This window comes from Lissotriton vulgaris, chromosome 12, assembly GCF_964263255.1.
Source record: "Lissotriton vulgaris chromosome 12, aLisVul1.2, whole genome shotgun sequence".
NCBI lineage: Eukaryota > Metazoa > Chordata > Amphibia > Caudata > Salamandridae > Lissotriton > Lissotriton vulgaris.
Window position 1 is genome coordinate 525,420,544 of NC_141700.1, and position 25,318 is coordinate 525,445,861.

Genomic DNA, 25,318 nt, shown 5'->3' on the forward strand with positions numbered 1-25,318 from the left:
AAAAATATCACAAACACCTCTATAAAGTGTGCCCTTGATTCAGCAGACACGGCCTCTAGGGCAGTTAACACCAGCGTTTTGCTACGCAGACATGCCTGGCTATGCATATCGGGGTTCAAACCTGAAGTACAAAGCGCCATTCTTATCCAACCCTTTGACGAACAACACCTATTTGGACCAGAGGTAAATGTATCATTAGAGAAAATGAAAAAAGATAGACACCGCCAAATCTATGGGAGCCCTGCAGTCGCAGGCTCCCAGACGTTAGTTTAGTCGCTCGTCCTATCGAGGTGCAACCATGGAATATACTTCAGACACAGCTTCTAACTCGTACAAAGCCCCAACACAGTCTACCCACAGTAAAGGCTACCAAAGGGGTGGGTACAGGGGTAACAATAACAAAGGCCGAGGCAAAAATAACAACTCACGCTCTGCCTCTACCCCTGCCCAATGACTCCCTTCTCCTTGTCCCGCCCCATTCCACTCCTGTCGGGGGAAGGCTCCAACAGTACCTGTCAGCCTGGGCAAACATCACATCAGACAGGTGGGTGCTTCAAATAATTCAATCAGGTTATTGTCTGGAACTAACATCTACCCCCACAAACATACCACCCAAGCAGAGTCCAATGTCACAGGAATATTTAACATTGCTCAGACAGGAGGTAATATCCCTCCTGCATAAAAATGCAATAGAAATAGTTCCAGAGCATCAGAAAAATAAGGGAATATATTCCCTATATTTCCTAATGCCAAAGAAGGAAGGATCTCTAAGACCCATCCTAGACCTCAGACCTTTAAACATTTACATACAGTCGGATCATTTTCATATGGTCACACTACAACAGGTCCTCCCATTACTGGTATTACACAACTTCCTTGTCACTCTAGATCTCAAGGACGTCTACTTCCATATTCCCATCCACGCAGCACACAGAAAATATCTGATTTGTGCTAGACGGACAACACTACCAGTTCAAAGTGCTCCCATTTGGAGTCGCAACAGTGCCAAGGGTGTTTACCAAATGCCTAGGAGTAGTAGCAGCACACCTAAGACAGCACATTCACATCTTCCCATATCTGGACGACTGGCTCATAAAAGCCAGCTCCTACAGACAGTGTGTGCAACACACTCTGGCTACTATTCAACTGCTTCACGATTTGGGATTCACAGTAAATCGCACTAACCCTCGCACATACAACAGTATCTCAGCGCTACAATAGACACCCAACTAACACTAGCTTATCCCTCTCCAGCCAGGATAACAAGTGTACAAACTCTCCTAACAAAATTCAAACCACAACACTCGCTACCAGCTCGAGTGTTCATGCAGCTCATAGGAATGATGGCATCTTGCATATCTGTAGTACCTCACGCAAGATTGCAAATGTGTCCACTTCAAGAGTGTCTAGCACGCCAATGGAACCAGGCTCAAAGTCAATTAACAGACCTAGTGTTGGTAGACGGTCGGACTCCTCGTTCTCTGCAATGGTGGAACACCAAAAACCTTTCCAAAGGACGACAGTTTCTAGAGCCAGTTCCTCAAATAGTCATGACAGCGGACACATCGCTCTCCGGATGAGGAGCCCATCTGCTGCATCACACCATGCAAGGCAGGTGGACACCGCAGCAAAGGTTACTCCACATCAATCATTTGGAGTTGCTAGCTTTGTTTCTAGCTCTAAAAGCATTTCAAACTAAAGTGTCAGGCAAGGCTTTCTTAGTCCCCACAGACAATGTCAGCTATGTACTACATAAACAAACAAGGGGGGACACACTATCTGTAGCTCTCTGTTTGCACAGCAGATATGGAGATGGGCTATACCGCTAAAGATCTTCCTCTTAGCCCAACACGTCCCAGGAGTACAAAACACTATCGCAGATCTGCTAAGTCGACAAGCACAGTGAATCCACAAGTGGGAACTTCACCTGCAAGTTCTTCATCCATTCTTCCAAATGTGGGGACAACCTCAGATAGTCCTCTTTGCCACCCACGAAAACGCAAAATGCCCAAACTTTGCTGCCAGATACCCACACCCACTGTCCAAAGGCAATGTGATCTGGATGAACTGGTCAAAACTATTTGTGTACTCTTTTCCTCCTCTCCCACTAATTCCGTTAGTGGTGCACAAACTACAGCAACATTCCCGGACCCTCATTCTAGGCGCTCAAACTTGGGCCAGACAACCGTGGTACACCACACTGCTACAAAAGTCTGTAGTACCACATCAAAGATTAAATCTATCTCCACGCCTATTAACACAGAACCATGGAGAGATCAGACACCCGGACCCAGCTCAGCTCAACCTAGCGATCTGGATCCTGAGGTCATAGTTTGGTTACCTCAACCTTCCTCCAGAATGCATGAACATCATTACAGAAGCTAGACGTCTCACTACCAGAGCATGTTATGCTGCTAAATCGAAACGCTTTGTCATATACTGCCAAAGCAACCAGATAGATCCCCTAGACGTGTCTATCCAACCCATCATAGGATATCTATTACACCTTCAAAAATGTAACCTAGCCTATACGTCTATCAGGCTACACCTTACTGCCATTGCAACAAACTTACAAAATAGACCACATCTATCTCTTTTTAGAGTACCAGCTTTTAAAGCTTTCATGGAAGGACTAAAAAGAATTCCTCCAGAACGCCACCAGCACCAGTGTGGAACCTGAACATTGTTCTTACAAGGTTAATGGGCCTCCCTTTGAACCATTGCATACATGTGAATTGCAATTCCTAACTTGGTAAGTAGCTTTCCTGGTAGCAATTACCTATCTTAGAAGGGTTAGTGAACTACAAGCATTCACCATTCAAGAACCCTTTTTAGGTCTCGACCTCTGCCAATGCCTCAGGCATTGCAGATGTCTAGACCTATTGAGGTGAAACTAGAAAGCTAAACCCGAAAGCTAAACCAGGCGGATTTTGCTGAGTGCATGTGTGTCCGTGCACGCGCTTTCCATTTGCTTCCCGAGCCGCCTGCCTGTTTCACACATCAAAGCCATCAGCCTCCCTCCCACCTCAGCCCTAATTGCTTTCACTTTCACGGCCGCGAGGCCATTAGCTACTTCAAAGGGATACTGACCCTCCTCCTCCTCCTCATCCCACACTGACATAGCCTACACATTTCTCTTTTGGTAGGCCTATTGCTTGTCCTGCCGATCACTATCATACCTAGCCCAGTTAGCACTAATGTTGTTACTCCGTGGAGGTGGGCTAAGATGGCCTGGGTTAGACCCTTCTTCCCTGGCACGCTGCTGAGCAGGCCCTTGGCTAACACACGACCGAGTGAAAAGCTCACACGTCAGAGGAGGCCTCCAACTCCCGTGCTGCCATTTCACCGTCTTTCACAGGCTGTCACTCCATAGTCTGCATTTTCTTGGCAGACTAGAGCGTGATCGACTGGAGTTTGAGCGCTACAAAAAAATCTGCTCCCAGTGAACATTGTCGTTCACACGGTTTTATCACTCCATATTTACACAAATAAAATATATTCTTAATCACTGCTTTTGACAGTTGCAGAAAGTTGTCATACTTTGTAAAGGTTGGTGCATACACAAGAATACTTTTAGTCCATCTTCAATGTTTACATAAACTAATTTCCCTGATATTTTTAGCCGTTGATCGTCGTGCTTACAATAGTCAGGCATGTGCTTTTTGACAGGGTTTGCCCCGCCCGGTGCCAGTTTAAAGCTGAGCGCGTCCGCTTGTGCCAGGCCCGGCTATCAGACTCCTGCCTGCGTCGACAGCCACTGTCGCCTCTCTGACAGATGTCGTGGCCGCAGCTTGATTGATGTGACAGTACCTGACGCTGTGCTGTAGCGAGGAGAGCTCCCGTCCAATTGTGACCCCTTTCATTCCTGTGCTTTAGAACGGAAGCTGCATTATACTTTATACAGCATTGCTGGACCCATGCATGCCATGGCAACGAGTAATGGAGTTGGTTGTAAAAGAGAGAATACGCATTGGTGCTCTGTAGTGTAAACAGATGACAGCAGCGTTTAAGTCAATGTATGTTCTTCTAAGGTTATGGCATTTTTTTCTGCATGACCTTATGTAATAACACTATATTTTTCCTTGAGAGGTTTCTGCTTTAAATGTGTCTGTCTTTACATCTCATTGCGTTGTAGTTTATGCCGATCATTCAGCTGTGCTGTTATGTGACACCCTACATTGCAGCCCAACCATATAAATTGTAAACAAGGCCTTTTTAGGTCTCGACCTGCCAATGAGGTTGACATTTCAAAGGAATGCCCCCCCCCCCCCCCCCCCCCCCCCCACCACCAGCCACGCTACAAACCACCATGCTTCGCGGCTGCATTGATGTTCTCAGTGAGCCACGCGGCCACTGAAAACATCAAAGCGGCCGTGAAATACTCACCATTGGTCACCCCCTTGCTTACTGCTGGCATTCCTCCCATCTCTTCTTGCCCAGTCCTTGTTCTATTTTACTTTGCTTCCTTGCAGTGATCTGCCTGCCTGTGATTTTATGGTCAGCATGCTAACTTGTCAAAATGTGTTTCGGTGCATTTTATCTTGCACTGTAGGTCGGACTCTCCCGTTTTCTCATATTTATCCTCATGTTTTAATTCTGACATAGCACTCTTAACTGCTATTTTTCAAGGAGGTCTTTATTTCGCTACTTGTTTTGCTCCTGAAAGCTGCATCTCTCAAACTGTGATTTAAACCGGCAGACAGGTTTCATTTGCCTCCCACCGGAACCCTCATTTCTAGGTTACTGCAGAACAACTCGAAGGTGATATCACTTTTCTTGACTTTAAGCATCCGTTTCCTAGAAGCAAAATGTAGTAAATGTGAGGATCAGGTGTGCAGAGCCGTGGCCCTAAAATACCCTTACATTAGTGCGTTTATAGCACAGATACCCGCTGATTTATATCGTGTGGTCCTTCCTGGGACAGCCCTAAAACACACGCACAGGCCGTCCACCAGCCTCTCTTTACCTAGGCACCTCCGCAAATTTGAATTACCCTCTGGAGAGAAGCATTGTTTCCAAAAGTCATTAATTGGTGCGCAATTGCTATTAATGGGTGTCCCATGTCCACACAGAGGCCTTTTCACGGATTCTTTTTCACCATGCTTCTGTGTCTTGTAGGTTTTTTCTAACATGGAATGCCGTGTACGTATATACTAAAGTCCACAACCCCTTCGAGCACTGTTATCTTAGCATTTGTGTTTCTCTCTGTCTTATGATGTCTGCCCGGCCACCATTTACTTCGGACCCTCGCACCTCACCCACCCTCACACACCCTCACCCACCCTCACACACCCTCACACACCCTCACCCCCTCACAACCCACTCACCCTCACTCACCCTCACTCACACACCCTCACTCACACCCTCTCACCCTCCCACACCCTCTCACCCTCCCACACCCCCACCCTCTCACACCCCATCACCCGCACACACCCTCATCCTCACCCACCCTCACCCCCTCACAACCCCCTCACCCACCCTCACCCACCCTCACCCACCCTCACCCACCCTCACCCACCCTCACCCACCCTCACCCACCCTCACCCACCCTCACCCACCCTCACCCCCACAGACCCTCTCACCCTCACACACCCTCACACACCCTCACACACCCTCACACACCCTCACACACCCTCCCACACCCTCACCCTCTCACACCCCATCACCCGCACACACCCTCATCCTCACCCACCCTCACCCCCTCACAACCCCCTCACCCACCCTCACCCACCCTCACCCACCCTCACCCACCCTCACCCCCACAGACCCTCTCACCCTCACACACCCTCACACACCCTCACACACCCTCACACACCCTCACCCACCCTCACCCACCCTCACCCACCCTCACCCCCACAGACCCTCTCACCCTCACCCACCCTCACCCACCCTCACCCACCCTCACCCACCCTCACCCACCCTCACCCACCCTCACCCACCCTCACCCACCCTCACCCACCCTCACCCACCCTCACCCACCCTCACCCACCCTCACCCACCCCCTCACACCCTCTCACACCCTCTCACACCCTCTCACCCACACCCTCACACCCTCACCCCCTCCCTCACACCCCCCTCACCCCTCACACCCCCCTCACCCCTCACCCCCCTCCCCCCCCTCATCCCCTCACACCCCCCTCACCCCCTCACCCCCTCACACCCTCTCACCCTCTCGGCTCTCCCTCGCTCTCGCTCGCTCTCGCTCGCTCGCTCTCGCTCGCTCTCGCTCGCTCTCCCTCGCTCTCCCTCGCTCTCCCTCGCTCTCCCCCTCCTCACCAGCTTAGCATAACAAAACACAGGATAGCAAAAGAAAGCACAGGATAGCAAAAGAAAGCATAGGATAGCAAATCAAAGCATAGGATAGCAAATCAAAGCATAGGATAGCAAAGCATAGCGTAGCAAAACAAAACATAGGATATCAAAGCATAGCGTACAGCATCACTCAGCACCACCACAGCATCACTCAGGGGCACCACAACATCACTCAGGGGCACCACAACATCACTCAGGGGCACCACAACATCACTCAGGGGCACCACAACATCACTCAGGGGCACCACAACATCACTCAGGGGCACCACAACATCACTATGCGCTACCACCGCATCACTGAACGCCACAGCATCACTATGCGCTACCACCGCATCACTGAACGCCACAGCATCACTATGCGCTACCACCGCATCACTGAACGCCACAGCATCACTATGCGCTACCACCGCATCACTGAACGCCACAGCATCACTATGCGCTACCACCGCATCACTGAACGCCACAGCATCACTATGCGCTACCACCGCATCACTGAACGCCACAGCATCACTATGCGCTACCACCGCATCACTGAACGCCACAGCATCACTATGCGCTACCACCGCATCACTGAACGCCACAGCATCACTATGCGCTACCACAGCATCACTGAACGCCACAGCATCGCTCAAGGGCACCACAACATCACTATGCGCTACCACAGCATCACTGAACGCCACAGCATCACTCGTTCGCCATCACAACATCACTCAGTGCCACCACAGCATCAATCTGTGCAACCATTAAACAACAACTGGTTCAAATATGTTCTCTCAATGTTTCAAGCTTTATTACGAATGTAACAAAAAAGATGTTAATATTTCACTTCTGTTCTTGGATTTTCCTCACAATAAAATACTTAACATAATCTTCACAAAAGTTATTTAGAAAAGTTTAAGCTATTGCCATTATAAATTACAATAACGTTTATTTAAGTATTAATTATTTAAAAAATTATAAGCTATTGTTATTTGTAATATCAATACATGTACGTCATGTAAATACAAAACATATTGCATTACAAATGCTATAGGTTTCACATTTGCGAAAGTTATAACTATTGGCATTGTAAATGACAAATCTATTAATTTCGCTACTTTCAAAAAGAAAACATAAATAAAAAATTTGTAATTTACAATACCAATAGCTCAAACTTTCCTAATGCGAGACCTATTGCATTGCAAATGCTTGCTGCAAATGCATCATAACAAAGTGGTTCTTCGTACTAATCCTAAATTCCTTCCTAAAGTAATTTCACCATTCCATCTAAAACAATCTGAGCTGCCCGTATTCTTCTCTCAGCCTCAAATAGTCGCAGAAAGAGCTCTACACACCTTAGACGTCCAAAGTGCACTGCTGTACTATATCGAAAGGACACAATAGTTTCGTAAAACAAAACAACTTTTTGTGTCCTTTTCACCGCCACATAAAGGCAACCCTATATCAAAATCAGGGATCGCCTGATGGATTGTTAAATGCATACAAATTTGTTACCAAAAAGCCAAGCGCACGTTAACAATTCCTCCAAAAGCCCACTCAACAAGAAAGATAGGGGCTTCAATGGCATTTTTAGGGAACATCCCCTTATGACATATGAAGAGAACCTATATGGCTTACACCGCACACATTCACAAAGCATTATTGTGTAGGTGTGCAAACTAAACAACAAGCCGCTGTGAGCCAAGCTGTACTAAAAACACTGTTTCAAACAACTGCAACGGGTAGTCGCCGCTAGGTGTGGGTACTGCTATACAATCTATGCATAGTGTGTAATCTGCAGCTCATATGCCTCGAACGGAAAATGCTACTTACCAGTATGCATCTGTTCTTGGCATGTAGTTCTGCAGAGTTACACACGCCCACCTGCCTCCCCGGCTGCCTTTATCTGTTCCAATATTATCTTAATTAGATACAAATCACATGGACATCACTACCTCTTGTACAGCTCCATCACTTCCCTAATGGCGAAAAACAATCTGGGGATGTAGCCGATGCCCATGCGCAGTATAATCCTAAGGAGGAGTCACCTATCCTGTGACTTCCAAAGACTTTTGTACAACAAAACAAACATCCCGGCCCAACACTAGGTGGCCATCTCTGCATACTGTGTAACTCTGCAGCTCTACATGGCAAGAACAGATGCATACTGGTAAGTAGCATTTCTCCTTTTAGTGGCAATAACATCCCTATGTAGTTGGCGAACCACAGGCACTGACACTACAGGAACCCTACTTCCAAATACATAGTAAGAGGATTGTCATGAGGACAGTTCCCCAATTCATGCCAAAGGTGGTATCAAGATTGCACATAAATCAGAGTATACAGATACCATGTTTCTTTCAATCTCCAAAGAGAGCTTTACACACACTTGAGGCAAGAAGATCAGTTATGTATTTCCTGGAAAGAACTAAAGAATAAGGAAAAACAAGTTATTTGTATCCTTTGCAAAATTTTCTTGGAGGACCAGTAATCAAAAGCACAATTGCAAGATGGATAGCACAAGCAATACAACTGTGCCACAAGCTAGCAGGACATGCTTCACAAGGTTCGCCTTAGGTGCATTCAACAATGAAGAAAGGAGCAACTATTGCATTTCTGATTAACACTCCAGTTCAATACATTTGCATGGCTGCAACATGGTCTTCTGTACACACATTGACAAAACATTACTGTGTGGACATTCAAATGAATAAAGAAGCACAAGTAGTACAAAAGGTCTTACAGCATCTATTTAGAAACCAGTTGATCTTTCACCTAGCCACCACAAGATTAGCAAACTGCTTAAAAGTCTATGCACTGCATAGTGAATCCAGAAAAGATTCACGCTGCAAAACGAATAGTTTCTTACATCTTGGTGTAGTTTTGCAGCTTGAAGAATGTTCTGGATACACTAGCGATCCCAACCTCCGCCAGGGAAAAACTGTGAGGAGGAGAAAATAAAGGAATCCAAATATTGCTACCAAAGGTGGGAGCTTCCGTAGGAAGCCTGTCTGTCACAGAAGGGCGCCAAATGGTACTATGTCGTTGACGCCCACCAGCAACAACAAAAAAAGATACTGCAATTCTGGACCCAACCACTAGACGGCGGAATAAAGCACAGCATAGTGAATCCAGAAAATTCTTCAAGCTGCGAAACTACACCCATAGGTTAACTATTCGTTCCCTGCCGTCAGTCCATCTGGCTAAGAAAAGGTTCAGATCTGAGGAATCCCCTGATGGACACAAGAAATCTTCAAAAAAGCCTCATGAGTCTGAACATACAGCCTCTAAAAAAGGAAAGTTGCCAGGATGATTGTCACTGAGGAAGGTGAAATTCCTATGATGCCTGCTACCATAAATTAGTGGGAACACTACCTAATACTGACACTTTCTAAGCTGACTCCTCAATCAATTTATTTTCCTCCTGAGGATATTTGGGGCTTCAATGCTGTTAAGGCGAGTGTGACAACTTATTTCCACCTACTTATGCCTATTAAGCAGTCTGAATGCTTCTTACATGATTTTAAGGACCAAAACAGAAAATGTGGCCGCACAATTCCCATCATAGATCATAACTGGGAAGAAGGTGTTTAAATTTGGTAGTTTCACAGGCTGCGCAGCAAAGGTCATGGAATCCTTTGGAACCCAAATGCTGCAACATGATGATAATGAAAGGCACTCAGACAATATTGGGAAGAGATTCACCACTATGGCTGGCGTGTTGGTGCGTGCTGCAAATTCCCTAGCTATTCTAGGGCGATAAGACCACCAAATGTGGGCTGACATTGTGCCATACCTCTGTTTTTTTTTTTTTTTTTTTGCCAGAAGACAAAAAGAAAAAAATTATTCTGCTTTAAGGGGAAAGGTCAACATCGGAAATTATAGACAGATCTATGGAGTTGACCTCTCTAGTTTTTAGGCAACTAGCTGGAGCTGCAGTACTCCATCACCAAGGATGGCTGAAGTCTACCACTTTTCGTCCAGAGGTGCAAAGTAAGATCTTACACATATTGTTTGATGGGGACGCACTGTTTGGCAAACACATTGACTATGCCTTACATGAAATAAATAAAGACAGATACAGCTAAAGCTTTAGGAACACTCCAGTATAGGAAGACACCTTTTCGGGGGCCTTGTGGCAGAGGATCATGTTCCTTTTGAAGGAACTATCAGAAATACCAGCTACATACATACCTATATAGATGTGACTATCAACAACAGCAGTCGTATGGAGCCCCTCCAGCTTCACTTACTAGACCGCAAAACAGAAGAAAACAACCCCCTCAAGCTAGGGACAATGCTTGAAAATGGTGACACCACACCTGCAACAATTCGGGCACGCATCAACCCCAATGCTGGAAACATTTCCTTACATTTTGACCAATGAAGCAAAATCACTTTCGACAACTGGGTCCTGGACATAATAAAGTATGGTCATTCCCTAGAATTTGTAATGGTCTCACTGCCTCATCCACCTCTGAAGAGGCTTCCACCTCATCTCAAACTTCTCAGAAAAGAATCCATGGTTATGCTCCAGAAAGGAGCTATATAAAGAGTTCCACACTCTCGGGTGGGAAAAAGTTTTTATCCTGGTTTCTTTCTGATAAAACATAAGTCGGGAGAGTGACTAATTCTAGATCTCAGAAACTTAAATCAATATCTGCAGAAATCCTTCAGCATGGTCATTCTCCTGGAGATACTACAGCTTCTCAATCATGCAGATTTTATTACACCACTAGCTTTACAAGATGCATATTTCTACTTCCCTTTTCATCCCAAATATCGAAAGTTTCTCGGTTTCACTGTGGCAGGTGCTCATTTTCAGTTCAGAGTCCTGTTTGCGGATCTGTGGTCAGCCCCAAGAGTATTCACCAAGTGTCTGGCTTCAGTTGCTGCTCGTGTCAGGCTTCATGGCCTACAGCTTTTTGCTTACCTAGACTGGTTAGTGAAAGCACCTTCTGTTAAACAGGCCTCAAAAGCAACTTTAATCTGCCTGTAAATGTTTCGTTCCCTGGGGCTTACTCTAAATTTTAATAAGTCAGTTCTACAATGGTCTCAAAACTCTTTTTCTTTGAGCAGTTCTAGACACTATCCAAGACCAGGCATTCTTGTCCACAGAAAGGCACACACCCCTTATTTCTCTAGCGACCAAGCTAAAGGGAAAAAAGTTAGGTTCTGTGAGGCTGATATTCTCTACTCGGCATGATGTCCTCTGCAATTCTGGTGGTACCTGTGAGAAAGTACCCTCTTTCTGCATTGTTGCGCCCACTTTTTCCTGAATTGCCGATGTGCTTTGACTGAGAGTGCCCTGGGCTCCTGCTAATCGGGTACCCAGGGCCTATGCTCTTTCTATAAAACGGCAATGAAGCCTAAACCCAATTGGCAACACTGGCTATAGGTCTGCCCCTGGTAAATGGTACCACAGCTACCCAAGGCACTGTGACCAGAGAATGCCTCTAAGGACTGCAGCACTTATTGTTCCATCCTTAGAGGTCCTGTATGTGTGTACTCACTCACTTGCGCACTCACTCACGCTCATTCACGCTCGCTCACACACACTTTGCGGGATGCCTGTTTTGATGCACAATGAAGGAAAGAGTCGACATGGCACACTGTGTGCCATGCCCACAACTCACTGCCCAGTCATTGATCAGTCACCCCTCTAGCTGGGTGCACTATACCAGAGGTGAGGGTACAGCTGCATGAGCCCTGTACCCCTACAGTGTTTAAGACCATTCGTAGACATTGTAAGTGCAGTGCTGCCATTAAAAGTATGTGGTGCTGGGAGCTTGTCATTACGAACTCCACACTACCATAATGGCTCCACTGAAAACTGCAAAGTTTGGTATCAAACTTCTCAGCACATTAAACCCACACTGATGCCATTGTGGGATTTAATGAAAAATGAACTCAAGGGGCATTTTAGAGATGCCCCCTGAAAAACAACCTACCACTAGTGTCCAGGCAAAGAGGCTGCTTTCAGCTGCCACCACCAGACATGTTTTTGGACCCCTGGGTCGAGAGCTTGCTGCTCTCTGTGGCATGAAACAATGTACATCCTGGGACGAGGCGCCAATCCTCACCCCCAGGATGGGCAGGGTTCACGAAGGGGAAGCTTCAAAGGCTTGCCGCCTTTGTGAGCTACCCCAGGCCACTTATTGCTCTCAGCAACTGGTCACCACTGATTCTGACCTCCACTTTGGGCAGGACAAACAGGAAAAACAAGTGAGTAAGAGGTGTGCCCACCTCCGCCAACTCCACCCCTCAGGTGCGTGAGGTGAGGTGAAGCACAACTCTCAGTCCACCCCATCTTGAAGATGGGGGGCAGACTCAGCCAACCAGGGACAGGCTCATGCTCTTTTCCCACTGGAGGGTGGCATAATAGGGGGTGTATCCAACACAGGGAAGGGACCCATTGGTCCCTGACTTTTACCTACCTGTAACTCCCCTAAATCTAGTATTTAGGGGCACCCCGGAACCTTGCTTCCTCAGACAAGAAGTTAACAAGAGGAAGTCACCCACTGACTTTGACCCCAGCCCTACTGGCCTCTCTCCACCTCAAACCTGCTCCTGCGAAATCCCGGTGTGTCCTGCAGCCTGAAACCTCAAACCCCGGAGGACCTGCCTGCCTTCAACCCCAAAGACTTTGTCTCCCGTGAACACCAGATTTGTTCATCTGCAACCTCTGGCTTCGGCCGGACACCGCGAATCCGCCCCACTCTGTGCCTGCCGTTCACGGGTCGAGCTAGAGTGGGCAAACACCACAAGGAGGCCACCCCCCCCCCACCCCCCCCCCCCCCCCCCGGAAGACCTGCCTGCCTTCAACCCCAAAGACTTTGTCTCCCGTGAACACCAGATTTGTTCATCTGCAACCTCTGGCTTCGGCCGGACACCGCGAATCCGCCCCACTCTGTGCCTGCCGTTCACGGGTCGAGCTAGAGTGGGCAAACACCACAAGGAGGCCCCCCCCCCCCCCCCGGCGATCCTGACCTGAGATCGGATGATCCGTGACATGCCTCCAGCTGACGCCTGCAGCCTAAATCGAGAAGACCCCCCCCCCCCCCCCCCACAACCAGGAGCTGGTAAGATCTGACCCCAAAAGCCACCTTTGCCCTTTGGCCTTTTGTGCCCAATCCGTCTGGTGCCCAATCCGACTGTGCCTAACCAACCTCAAACTTCCCAACTTACATCTCGAAGTGGTGGTCGCACCCAGAGGACCTTAGTCTCCAAGCCTGCGGAGCCTTTGCAAACCGGAGGTTCCCCATTCAAAACCGACATCTGTCAGGCAGCTACGTGGGCATCTTGGCACACGTTTACAAAACTCAGCTGGCCAACAGTGCTCGTCCAAGCGTTGTCATCTCACAATTTACATGAGGCGTGGGACCTAAACATTAGCCACACAGCTTTTAAAAAAACTCTCCAACAACGGCGCCAAATTAAAATCCTGGTTGATGGATAAAGGTGAACTGGCAGGGAAAAAAAACAGCTGGTCAGTCTTGCAGCAGCTAGGGGCACCAACCATACCTTATGTGCCACATTTCTCAAACGATCCAGCACTCTAAAAACAAGAATGGGTACCTTTCCATCAAAAGACCAGGTGCCACCCTGGAAGCAAAGATGGTCGAACTCCCTTTCTACTTTGCGGTCGTGTTGACGAAAGCTTGCTACATTTTCTGTGCATCTTCCCGGCAGTTAACTCTTTAGGACCGAAACTGCTCTGCCATTCCATTTTGCAGTGCTGACATTACTAAACAGCAAATCAATTCAGCTTTCCTGCAGGGCCACCAAGTTCCTTCTACAAGTGAACGCTTTACTTCCACCAAACGCCCCCCCCCCCCAGTAAGACACTAGCAGTCCCAGGGCAAGGAACCTTGAAATTAGTATCTTGAAAGCTGCCAGTTGAACAGAGCGTCAATCTCCTTTTATTGCTAAATAAAAAACCTTAATCGTCAAAATCCTTAGAGCACGTGATGGACTACCTCCTCTTTTAGACCACCATATTTTTTGTAAAGTAATAATCTTAATAAGGCAATAATTATTTTAACTTGTAAATGTTTTCTTTCCCAGGCATTTTATGTAAATTGAAATGATTTTAATTAATCTGCAAATATTACTTACATTCACAAAACACTACTGCCTGGACAGGCAATTCCGGAGAGGCGGCGTTATTTGGCTATTCTGTTCTCCTGGACTTACTGGTGTGAACTTGGTTCACAGACTCTCCTTCGGGGTTGGTATTGCTGGGGTGTCTATTCTAAAGGTAAGGAATCTATAACTTTCAGATGAAGAAGTTACTTACCTTCGGTAGCTATATATCTGTAGGAGACCTAGATAAGTTATAGATTACTTATTGCCCCACCCATCCTCCCCGTTCTGCGAACTGACTTCCAGGGTCATGGAATCCCTGTCAGGGCCCTAGTTTTGTGCATCAGTTACCAATGTCTTGCATGGCTCTGTGCGGTTCCCTCGGAACCACTCCCATACCTACGGACCACGCACGTAACCTGGGTTTCATCCTGGACTCCTCCCTCTCGATGACCAGACAAGTCCACGCCGTCTCATCATCTTGCTTCAAAATCCTACGAATGCTCAAAATCTTCAGTTGGATCCCCACCGAAACAAGAAAGACGGTCACCCACGCACTGGTCACAAGCCGACTGGATTACGGAAACACCCTTTACGCCGGAACCACAGCCAAACTACAGAAAAAACTCCAACGCATCCAAAACGCCTCCGCCAGACTCATATTGGACATCCCTCGGCAAGATCACATTTCTGGCCACCTGAAAGACCTCCATTGGCTCCCTGTCAACAAGAGAATAACATTCTGTCTCCTCACCCACGCACACAAATCCCTCTACGACCTAGGACCCGAATGCCTCAACACGCGTCTATCCTTCTACACCCCCTCCCGACAACTACGATCGTCCAATCAAGCCCTTGCTGCAATTCCGCGCATCCACAGATCCACCATGGGGGGAAGATCCTTCTCCTACTTAGCGGCCAAAACCTGGAATTCTCTCCCCGCCCACCTCCGCCTTACACAGAACCACCTCTCCTTCAGAAAGCAACTAAAAACTTGGATATTCGATAAGTAATACACCTCCCTCCCTCAAGCGCCTTGAGACCCCCTGGGTGAGTAGTGCGCTATACAAATTTTCGAACTTGATCTGAACTTCTGGCCTGGAATGTTGTGTAAAAGAATTGAAGTCACTGTGCGAGGGCAGCTTCTAAAAAGTTTCTGCGTTGTCCTCCCGGCGACCACGATGCCAATGACTAACGCAGAGCAGACTGACACCACCTTTCGACGCACATGGGTACTGCTGACGAAAAATTCTCCGCATCCAGTCTGACGCCTTGGAGTAATTCTAAGGTAAGGAATCTATAACTCTTCTATGTCTCTTATAGATATATTGTTACCGAATGTAAGTAACTTTGGATCTATAAAGCAAAACCAAAATCTTTTATTTGAAGAAAGTAGCTTGTAGCATCTGCCCCTACACTGAAAGGCAGAAGTGTACAAAACATATGAATATACAGCACTACAAATTACTTATCAATTGTTACAGGTAAGTAAAGTGTATGTGCAACCTGCTGCTTTACTGACTGATCTACACTTTACCAATAGATATGTATTTTACTTATATTAGTTTTGAAGCGTATCACTCAATTTGTGAATTACGTGGGACATGTCCACCTCCCTGTTGAAGAAATGCTAGTTTGCTGCATTCGGACATCTAGGCGCATAAACTATCACGTGACACAATGCTGCCACGGTCAACTGAAGAAGGGGTATTTAAATAAATGCTTTTTGGCTTCCCATTACCTAAAAACAGATTTGTGCACAGTGAATCTAGACGAGCCTTAAGCCGTGAAACATTTTTTGCTGATAAATTAAATGTTCCTCCTTTTTTCCTAGACCCATAGCTTTTCCCATATTTTAGTAACTGTTAAATCTGACACTTATCCTTTGTATTGGCCCGTGCCTCGTCATATCTGCCTTTACTCCAAATAACCCAACCCCTGCCTGCGCTAAAGTAAAATGCCTGTTTATTATTTGGGATGTTCATTGTATTGGTGAACCCTTGTGACTATCAACATAAGTTTAACTGATGGGTGTGCAGCATGTTCACAGCACATAACTGATTCAGTGGAAATTTCATAGCTCATGTATCTATGGGGCACTGGTTCATGATCTTTGACATATCCCTCAAACCTTTCTTTTTACTATAGAAACTGGTATTAACATATGTTAATTAATGCACTAGTCCACATTTTGTTACATTAAAATAAGAGTATATACAAACCATGCACTAGAACAGCGTTTTGCCATTGCAACTCACCAAGGCTGTATCAGTAATATTGTGTACTCCTTCTTTGTTTTCCCTTCTCAGGGACAATCTCCTTCAATCCGACAACTGATCATGCATGCCATGGCTGAATGGTATATGCGAGGGGAACAATATGACCAGGCAAAGCTCTCACGAATTCTTGATGTGGCCCAGGATTTGAAGGTAAGAGACCAGCGTTGTAACCTTGATTCATTCTGAGGCATCGTGGTTTTGCTTCAGTTTAATTTTCATGTTTAAGGCAGCCATTCTCCATATAACTACCACAGTTAAATTAAGTGATGCAGGGTTTGTTTTATTGGGTTAACAGTGGGTTGCTGGGTAAAAGCCTGTTTTGCCCTGAGACACTGCTTGACTAAATGCCCTGAAAGCGAACTGCAGTCTTTTCAAGTTGGCTATATAAAATGTTTCTATCATGGAGACTTTAGATTTATTTTCCATTGGTAGATGGCCATGACATATCTGGGTTGTAGTATTTTTTTCCCCTGATTTTATTTTTTTTCAAGCAGAAGGTCACTTAGTTGAAATCTTGTCGTTATACTTATCAAATGTATCTTCACCCAGTATTAATGCTGGAGTGGAATTTTGGTAATCAGTCTGTATAATGCACCTTGCCATTTGCGTAGGGTCTCCTTAGGAAAAACTTTGCATTGTGTTGCAGTAGTTTACCACTTAAAAGGGTGGTGGGTGGGTCCGGGGAGGATTTGTGACAGCTTGTCAGACAGAGGGAAAGGGGGTAACATTTGATGATTTGACTAGTGGTCTCTTAATTCTCTTTCTTTAGGCCTTGTCAATGCTGCTAAATGGTACTCCGTTTGCCTTTGTTATTGACCTTGCTGCACTTGCCTCTCGACGGGAATACCTCAAACTTGACAAATGGCTCACAGATAAAATTCGGGAGCATGGGGTAAAGCAGGACTATTTTCTTTTCATTTCTGCATTTCATTTTTGGTGAATTTTTTTTTCTAAAGTGACAAGTAGATTTTAAAATTGTAGAATTGTTGGCGTGAACTTGGTGTAGAGGAAAAGTGCCAAAAGTATCCATAGCAAATAGTCCAGCTCCATTAGTGAATGCAAGTCAGGTGTATTGTAGCATTGCATAGGATGATATTCTGAATTACATTTAGCAGAATCTCTGCTTCTTTCCCCAGGAGCCTTTCATCCAGGCCTGCATGACTTTTTTAAAGAGAAGGTGTCCTTCCATTCTCGGTGGCCTTACCTCTGAAAAAGACCAACCTAAAAGTGCTCAGCTGCCTCCTGAAACACTTGCGACCATGTTGGCATGCTTACAGGCATGTGCAGGGTAAGAATTTATTTTGCCTGTAGATATCTGAAACGGACATGGTTGCCACTTGCATCTTTTGATTAGTCAAAAGATCGCTATACCATGTTTATTCGGTCAAGCAAGCTGCACCACCTCCATCCTTTTCCCCATTCTCGTCCTTCCTGGCCACCACCTGTTCTGCCTGTGGAATAAAAAAATACAAAAAAACACCAAAATATATATAAATAGTGAAATGCAGCAGTCAAATGTAATTATATATTTGTGTTCTTGGAAAAAGTGCACACTTTTCAACATTTTCTTCAGTCTATTTTTCATTGTATTTTCAAATAAGTGACATAACTATCTAATTTAAACTTTTACTCTGGTTTTGTGTGTTCTCTGATGCAGTTAATGCATCACTATTTTTCTTGTCATTTGTAAGTAACTTGTTTCCACTGCGTGACTGCCATGTTTTAAGGCATGAGCCTGTTCTTTAGATTACAATGCAGTGCATTTTTGTAGCATGAATCTTGTCTGGATTCACGTGCAGTGCATTTTTGTAGCATGGATCTTTTCGGGATTCACCTACTGTGCATTATTTTGCTATCTGCCTGAAATTTTCCTTTTCTCCTATTTTTATTTTATTTTTTTAACTTTTTGCCATGGGTTAGTCTGCCACTGTTGGGTAACATGTCACATGACTTTGTGACGTCATACGCGCGTTAAAGAAGTCATGTACATTTTTCTAATGTTTAGTCTATTGCAGGATGGTTTTCTGTTTGGGGTCAAATATAGGTTGAGCTGCAAGCTTTTCTTGATGTGGACTGTAAGCTCCCTGTGCCCGTGGATGTGACCACTCCATTAATTATTTTGCCGGTTTGTAAACGAGCTGAATAGTTTGTATTTTTAAGTATGGTGTTAGCATTGATCTTTTGGCTGTGTGAAGTGTCTCTGTATATATGTATATATGTGTATATAAATGTATGTCTATGTATATATATGTGTGTGTATATATATATATGTGTGTGTATATATATATATATATATATATATATATATATATATATTAGACTTCAGGGGTTCCTTAACTCTTGGATATGACTTGCTATGCAATTGCAAAGTGCTCTATTATGGAGTAGTGTGGTTGAGCAGCCTTAGGCTTAATACAGAGGAGTGCACAACCTTTGGAAAAAAGTGATTAATAAAGGACATGCAACTCAAGTAGGAGATCCACACCAATTTATAAAATTACCAAGTATCTTTATATGTTTAGGCATCAGAAAAATTGTTCATGTTAGTACGTTTTTAAATATAAATTCTTCATTTTAAAAAGTGGAAACTGTAATTTCGGAGTTCTGCAATAGGTAGTACATCGACTTAAAGGACCAATCTCCAGGAGTTAAGGTGATGGGTGGACAATAACCAAGGGAGCACCAAATGTACACCGCCAGCGGCACGAGGGCAGCCGGGTGCAGGGCGAAAATCCGCATCGGGAGGTGCAGGGCGAAAATCCGCATCGGGAGTCCCAATGGTTTTAAATGGGATCAGTCACCGTAAAAAAAAATACTAAAGGCTCTGACTAGGAAGTCAGTTGGGTCAAACCAGCCAGTTAGGCTCAGGCCTTGCTTTTCTCGAGCGGGAGGGGGGCACCTTTGGTCTTTTTCTCAAAGGCCCAGGGACGACTGGTGCAGGGATGTCCATAGGCAGTGGGGTTTTGCTTACTGGAGCAATTTCCGTTTAAGGGGGTCTGTTTGCAGAGGCTGCAGGTGACTTCTGGGAGTCCAGGAGGGGTGAAACTATGATGGACACGCGCTCTGGAGGGCTTAGGAAATTTGGTGGCACCAGTTGCCCATTTATATAGGCTTGAGGCGACAGAAGCTATGGTGGCTTCAGGTGTCTCGTTTTGCTTTTTCCTGAGGCCTCGGTCTTCTCTTTTGGGGATTCTTCAGAACAGGTCCGCTGTTCATGGTAGTTCTTGAGTTTCGTTTTGCACGCAGGCAGTTCTCCCAAGTTTCCCAAGTCACAGCTGAAGGAAAAGTTGTTTTTGGTGCCATTTTGGATGAGTGATGCCGATAGACCAACAGGGTTTGTACCAGGTCAGCTACTTCTGTCTTCTCTGCTTTTGCAGCTGTTGATTGTCCTCTCGCTTAGGTTGCCAGGATCTGCTTCTCTGGTGCCAAGAACTCCAGTAAATACTAAATGTAGGGGCATTAGGGTAGTGTAAGATAGTAGCCAATGGGCTACGGACGCGGGCTCCTGACCCTTAAAGGTCACTATGTCCCCTATGTGACCACTTCCGGTGGGAAGTGGGCATAACCCAGTCCCAGACCTCCACAGTATGCCATCACAAAGATGGCTACTTCGGAAAAATAGTGCCCTCCTCACAGTAGCCCCCCCCCCCCCCCCCCCCCCCCCCTATTGGTGGTACTAACTTGGATGTGGCACACCTCCGACAAGCTAATTGCCCCCCTCCTATCCAGGTGCCAAGATGTTGGGATGGTGGCTTCTCCTTTGAGAGGAGTCATTCAAATTCCACAGGCAGCAGCAATTTCTGAAGGTCGCTGGCCCAAGGAGGCTAATCAATAGCTCATCCTGTGGGAGTAGAGTGTTGCACCCTCTTCCCAGACAGACTTTTGTTTTGGGTCTCCTGAGAGCAAGGGCTCTTTTTTTCGGTCTGAACAGTCTCCGGTGGAAGGCTAGCAGCAACCAGTAAGCAAGAACACCAGAGGCTGGTAGGTTTTAAAGGGTGCACCTCTAAGGTGCCCTCTGGGTATATGTATTGGTATATCCAACACTGGCCATCAGTGAGTTTACCAATAAGATATGTTTGATACCAAACATCTCTATTTTTAGTGAAGCCATTATGTAAATGGGGAACTCGTTTTCACCAGTGTCTAGCTCTGGTTTTAAAATTGCTACCATGTCCTCTTGCGCTGGCAGTAATGACTGACCAGCACAGGGGCATATCTGCTCATGCAAGTTTTTCTTTTTTTATGTATAATGTTGTTCATAGTATGAACATGATCCATGTGGGTATCAGAGTGCTTCAAAATTAGGGTAGGGAGAATACAATTGGGGGAAAAGAACAAACTAATATATATGCATAGCGCAAACTTGATCCAAGCAGGAATCAGATTTCTTCACATTTAGGGTAGGACGGACTCAGTAATGAGAGAAGAATATTCTTTACATATGGCCATAGCATGCCAACGCTGGGATTCACAGGTGTACAACAATTTAGTAGTCCATTAGGGGGCAGTAAGTAAGCAGTCTAGCCAAAGCCATTTAAGGTAGAAACCTGTTCATTAGGATATTTTTCACCTCCTTTTTGAAAGAAGCGGTGGCTGAAATTTGAAGGACTTACAGTAGGAGAGTTCCAAATCTTCTGGGCAATGCCTGAGAAGCTCGTTGACTCGTTATTCTTTTGGTGGAAAATCTGCGGTTTTAGGAGCAATGAATTTACACTTTGTGACGGTCTGCAACACCCCAGATAATTCTAGTTTTTGAGCCAGATTAATGGTCTTAAATTGAAGGGCTTTGTGAGTCATGCACACTTTCTTTAGCTGTATTCTTGCTTCCTCTGGCAGCCAGTTTAGGGATTTAAGGGCTTGGCATAGGAGTTTCTTTTGTACCAGTAATCTTTCTGGCTTTGGCATTAATGGAAGCACTTAGTGGGGCCGAATTATGTTTGGGAAGACCACAGAGCGTGAAGCAACCGTAGTCTAGCCTTTGCAGTGCAAGAGCTTGTACTGCCAACTTGAAGACCTCCTGCGGAAGGAATGGTTTGAGAGTCCTTAGTATTCTTTTCTGGTGTTTAGTTCCTTTTTTTGTATTGCTGATATGATTATGCATGTTCAAGTGCATGTCTAGAGTGATTCTGAGGTATTAAGTGGACTCAATGTGGGGATAGCAGTTGAAGGCTGTAAGAGGTTTCATCTAGAGGTCTGATGATGATGATGATATAGAGCTTAAGCGCTCGAATGGTGATGCGTCTTGGCGCTGATGTGTGTACGCAGGGCAGAGACTGATCTAGATCTACTCATGAGTAAACAGCCGGGATTTCAAGGCTTTCCTGAAAGATAGGTTATCCTGCAGTCTCAGTGCCACTGGCAGTTTATTCCACAGTTGTGCTGCACAGATAGACTAAGACCTGCCACTCTATCTGGCCCATCAAAACTTTAGGGATACAGATCAGGCCAAGACTGGCTGACCATAAGTTTCGTGAGGGGGTATAGAGGCTGAACATTTCCTGACAGTCAACTGACCCACCATATCATGCCTTGTGCATGCCTGAATCATTCCCAGTCAGAGTGGGAGTCCCACGGTAAATAAAAAAGCAATTATATGCGCTTAAATAATCAAAAACCTTGGTAATAACCAACCAGGAAGTAAAGTGGCCCTGAGCTACAGGAGCAAAAACTTCCACACTCATGACTATCCTAGTCATTTTGTATAGACCAAACTGCAGCCAATCGGGCGACAGCACCCACCAGAACGTTCTCCTCAGAGGCTCAGGCTCTCAGATTTTCTACCGCACGTCGTGTGAAGGGAGTCTCCCTGAGCTCTGCTCAGTACTTCACAACTTTGGTTAGTTTTTACCTACTTTAAAGATTTAATCTTCTAAATGTCTCTTCAGGCCTTGTGAGTCCTGTGGGAAGCGTAGGCTTTTTAAGGAAGATCCCCACAAGAAATGTATTTATTGCCTGTATCCAGACCATGAGGTAAAGGATTGTAAGTTCTGCAGGACCTTTCCTCAGAAGACCCTCAGGCAGGGAAGGTAGTCTTCTCCTGTGGCTGCAGAAAATCAAGGACCAGGACAACCCTCTATCTGAGGTAGGAAGTGTGGCCTCGGAGTCAACTATGTCCTCTAGAAAGAGGAAGGCTGAGGAAGAGGTATCTTCTCCTGGGGCGAAGGTGTTGAGAAACTCAATCCACCAAGGATTCTAGCTTGCCTTCCTCCTCCACCTCAAAGAAGGCGTCTCCACCTTCAAGATTGGGACCTAGTACGCCCCTGAGAAAGTCTGGAAAGTCTTTGTCATCAAAAAGACTGTCACAGAAAGTTTTACCTCATAAAATGACTTTGTCGACGGCTCCTCCGTCGACCACCATCATTGGCGCTTCAATGTCGACGGTCACCTTTTCATCGTTGAGGCCTAAAATGATAATGTGTTCGGCCTGTTCCCCATCGACGCTGGTCTGTTTCATTTCGACCCATCTCTTTGACTAAGGTAATGCCATCAATCGTCGACACTCAATTATCGACAAAGGGTAAGAAGGTCCCGTCGACGAGCGCATCGTCGACGAAGAGCACACAAGAGCCTACCCGGTTGACGAAAGTCACCACGTTGACCGATTCCTCGTCGACTAAGGTCACCTTGCCGTCAAATACTTCACCGTCGACGAGAATTACATCGTCGTCGACGGCCACATCGGCGACTAAGACCTTGTCAAACATCGTCGACTAAGATTGCCCCATCGACTAAGTTCACTGTCTTGGCGGCCACTGTCCATACACTATCTCAGTCGACGGCACAGTCGACTGTTCTACCGTTGACGCCTCTTGTTTCATCTTGTAAGGAACTACAAGTTTGGTCTGCTGCACCGTCCTCCGTCGCCTCGCCGTCTACAGCAGCTTCTTTATTGGAAAGACGGGGCTCTTCCCTAGCGGCTCTCTCCCTGCTGAAGTTGCCTGAACAGCTATTGGACTTTAAAGAGGATGAAGAACAATCCGATGTGGATGAGAGGTTCTGCGCAGCTAGGAGTCCATCTGGGCTGCTTATAAAATATCAGGATGAGGATCAGGGAGAAGAGCAGTTCCTTGAGCCTACAAGTCAGGCTCCTGCCTCGGTGCCTACAGCACAGATGCCATTAGCTCTCCTCAACAACTTGCATTATATGTTGGACGACTACGATCGCCGGTTCCCTCCATCTGAATCGGCAGTTGCTCCCTTCGACACCCATGCCTCAAGCCTCTGTAGCGGCGTTTAGACCTCCAAGACAATCTTCTCCAATACCAGCACCCGAAATACGAGCTACAATTCCACCTTCTCCGGCGCCATCCCACCATACTCAGGAAGCTGTCCCCACTGATGAGGACAGGGAGGAAGGAGAAGTTGATAAGTCTGTACTGTCTGAGTGGGATGACTATCAAACACAAACCCCATCACTTTGTGCTCCACCTGCTGCGGACTTTCCGCCTGTAGATATTTGGGGATTCCATCTCTTAATAGAAAGAGCAACGAAGAGGTTTCTAATTTCCATGGTAACGAAACAGGATGACTGTTTCCTGCATGATTTTAAAGACCAACAGCAGAGGCAAGTGAAAACAATTCCAATAGACTTCATCTGGAAAGAGGGACTAACAAGCATTGGAAATGCAATAGGTCTTGCAGTAGTAAAGTTTGAGCTATAGGTGTTATTTATTTTTTTGTTTTTTATTTGTGTTTTTTCTAAATAGCTAAATTAATAGCTTTCTTCTTTACAAAGCCAATAGTTATAATTTTTGTAAATGTGACACCTCTAGCATTTGTAAAGCAACATGTTTTGTATTAACGGGACTTATATGTGACTTATATGTATTGATATAAAAAAAATCAATGGCTTTAAAAAACAATTAATAATTAATACGTAAATAAAATGGATTTTATTTTATATTGCCAATAGGTTAAAGTTTATTAAATATATTTAGTGAAGATGCTGTGGTTGCGCTGAGTGAGGGTGAGTGAGGGTGAGGGTGAGTGAGGGTGAGGGTGAGTGAGGGTGAGGGTGAGTGAGGGGTTGAGGGTGAGTGAGGGGTTGAGGGTGGGTGAGGGGCAGCGGAGGCTTACTACTCACGGCAGGGGCACGGCCTGTGATATTGCATTCTGGCAATTCTTCAGCCCACTGAGGGTGCATGGGGAGGGGGGAGGAGGTAGGAGAAATGCGTCTCGGCCGGAGCAGGGGGCGGAGCAGGGAGAGCGGGCTTTGAAATGCACTTCACACGGCCGGCCGGTCGTGAAACTGAAAGCATGGCCGGCCGGCCGTGAAAGCCTTTGATGCCGCAGGGGGTGGAGCGGCACCAGCTGGGAGAGTAGGCAAGGCAGGCGGCTGGGGGCATGTGCACGCGCTTTTAAGCTCAATGCGCATGCGCATTGAGCTTAAAAGTCAGGGGCACTGCAAGGAATCGCCACGATTCCTTGCAAGTTGGACAAAGAGTGGATAAGCCCCCATAGTCTCGCTTGCTCGATGCGCATGCGCATCGACAGGCGAGACCTAAAAATCATATTTGAAAGAGACACGTTAGTGATAGATTCCTTACCTTAGAATATCCCCAGGCGTCAGACTAAATCCGGAAATGTTTGCGTAGCAGTACCCTTGCGCGTCGGTAGGCGTCGTCTGCCGCTCCGCGTCAGTCGTGGGCGCCTTGTTGACGTAG

The 25,318-nt window shown here is 46.1% G+C and overlaps 1 protein-coding gene across 11 annotated transcripts in view; it reads left to right on the plus strand.

Moving 5' to 3' along the window:
- CNOT1 (CCR4-NOT transcription complex subunit 1) overlaps nucleotides 1-25,318 on the plus strand; it is a 1,684,613-nt gene that overhangs the window by 511,461 nt on the left and 1,147,834 nt on the right. For 7 of the 11 annotated variants that reach the window (XM_086945302.1, XM_086945301.1, XM_086945303.1 and 4 more), the window contains exons 14-16: nucleotides 16,686-16,805; nucleotides 17,425-17,547; nucleotides 17,792-17,943. In XM_086945302.1, coding sequence (XP_086801428.1) covers nucleotides 16,686-16,805; nucleotides 17,425-17,547; nucleotides 17,792-17,943 — 395 coding nt within the window. The remainder of the gene's footprint in view (nucleotides 1-16,685; nucleotides 16,806-17,424; nucleotides 17,548-17,791; nucleotides 17,944-25,318) is intronic. The other 4 variants (XM_086945307.1, XM_086945306.1, XM_086945308.1 and 1 more) reach the window with 1 other exon arrangement.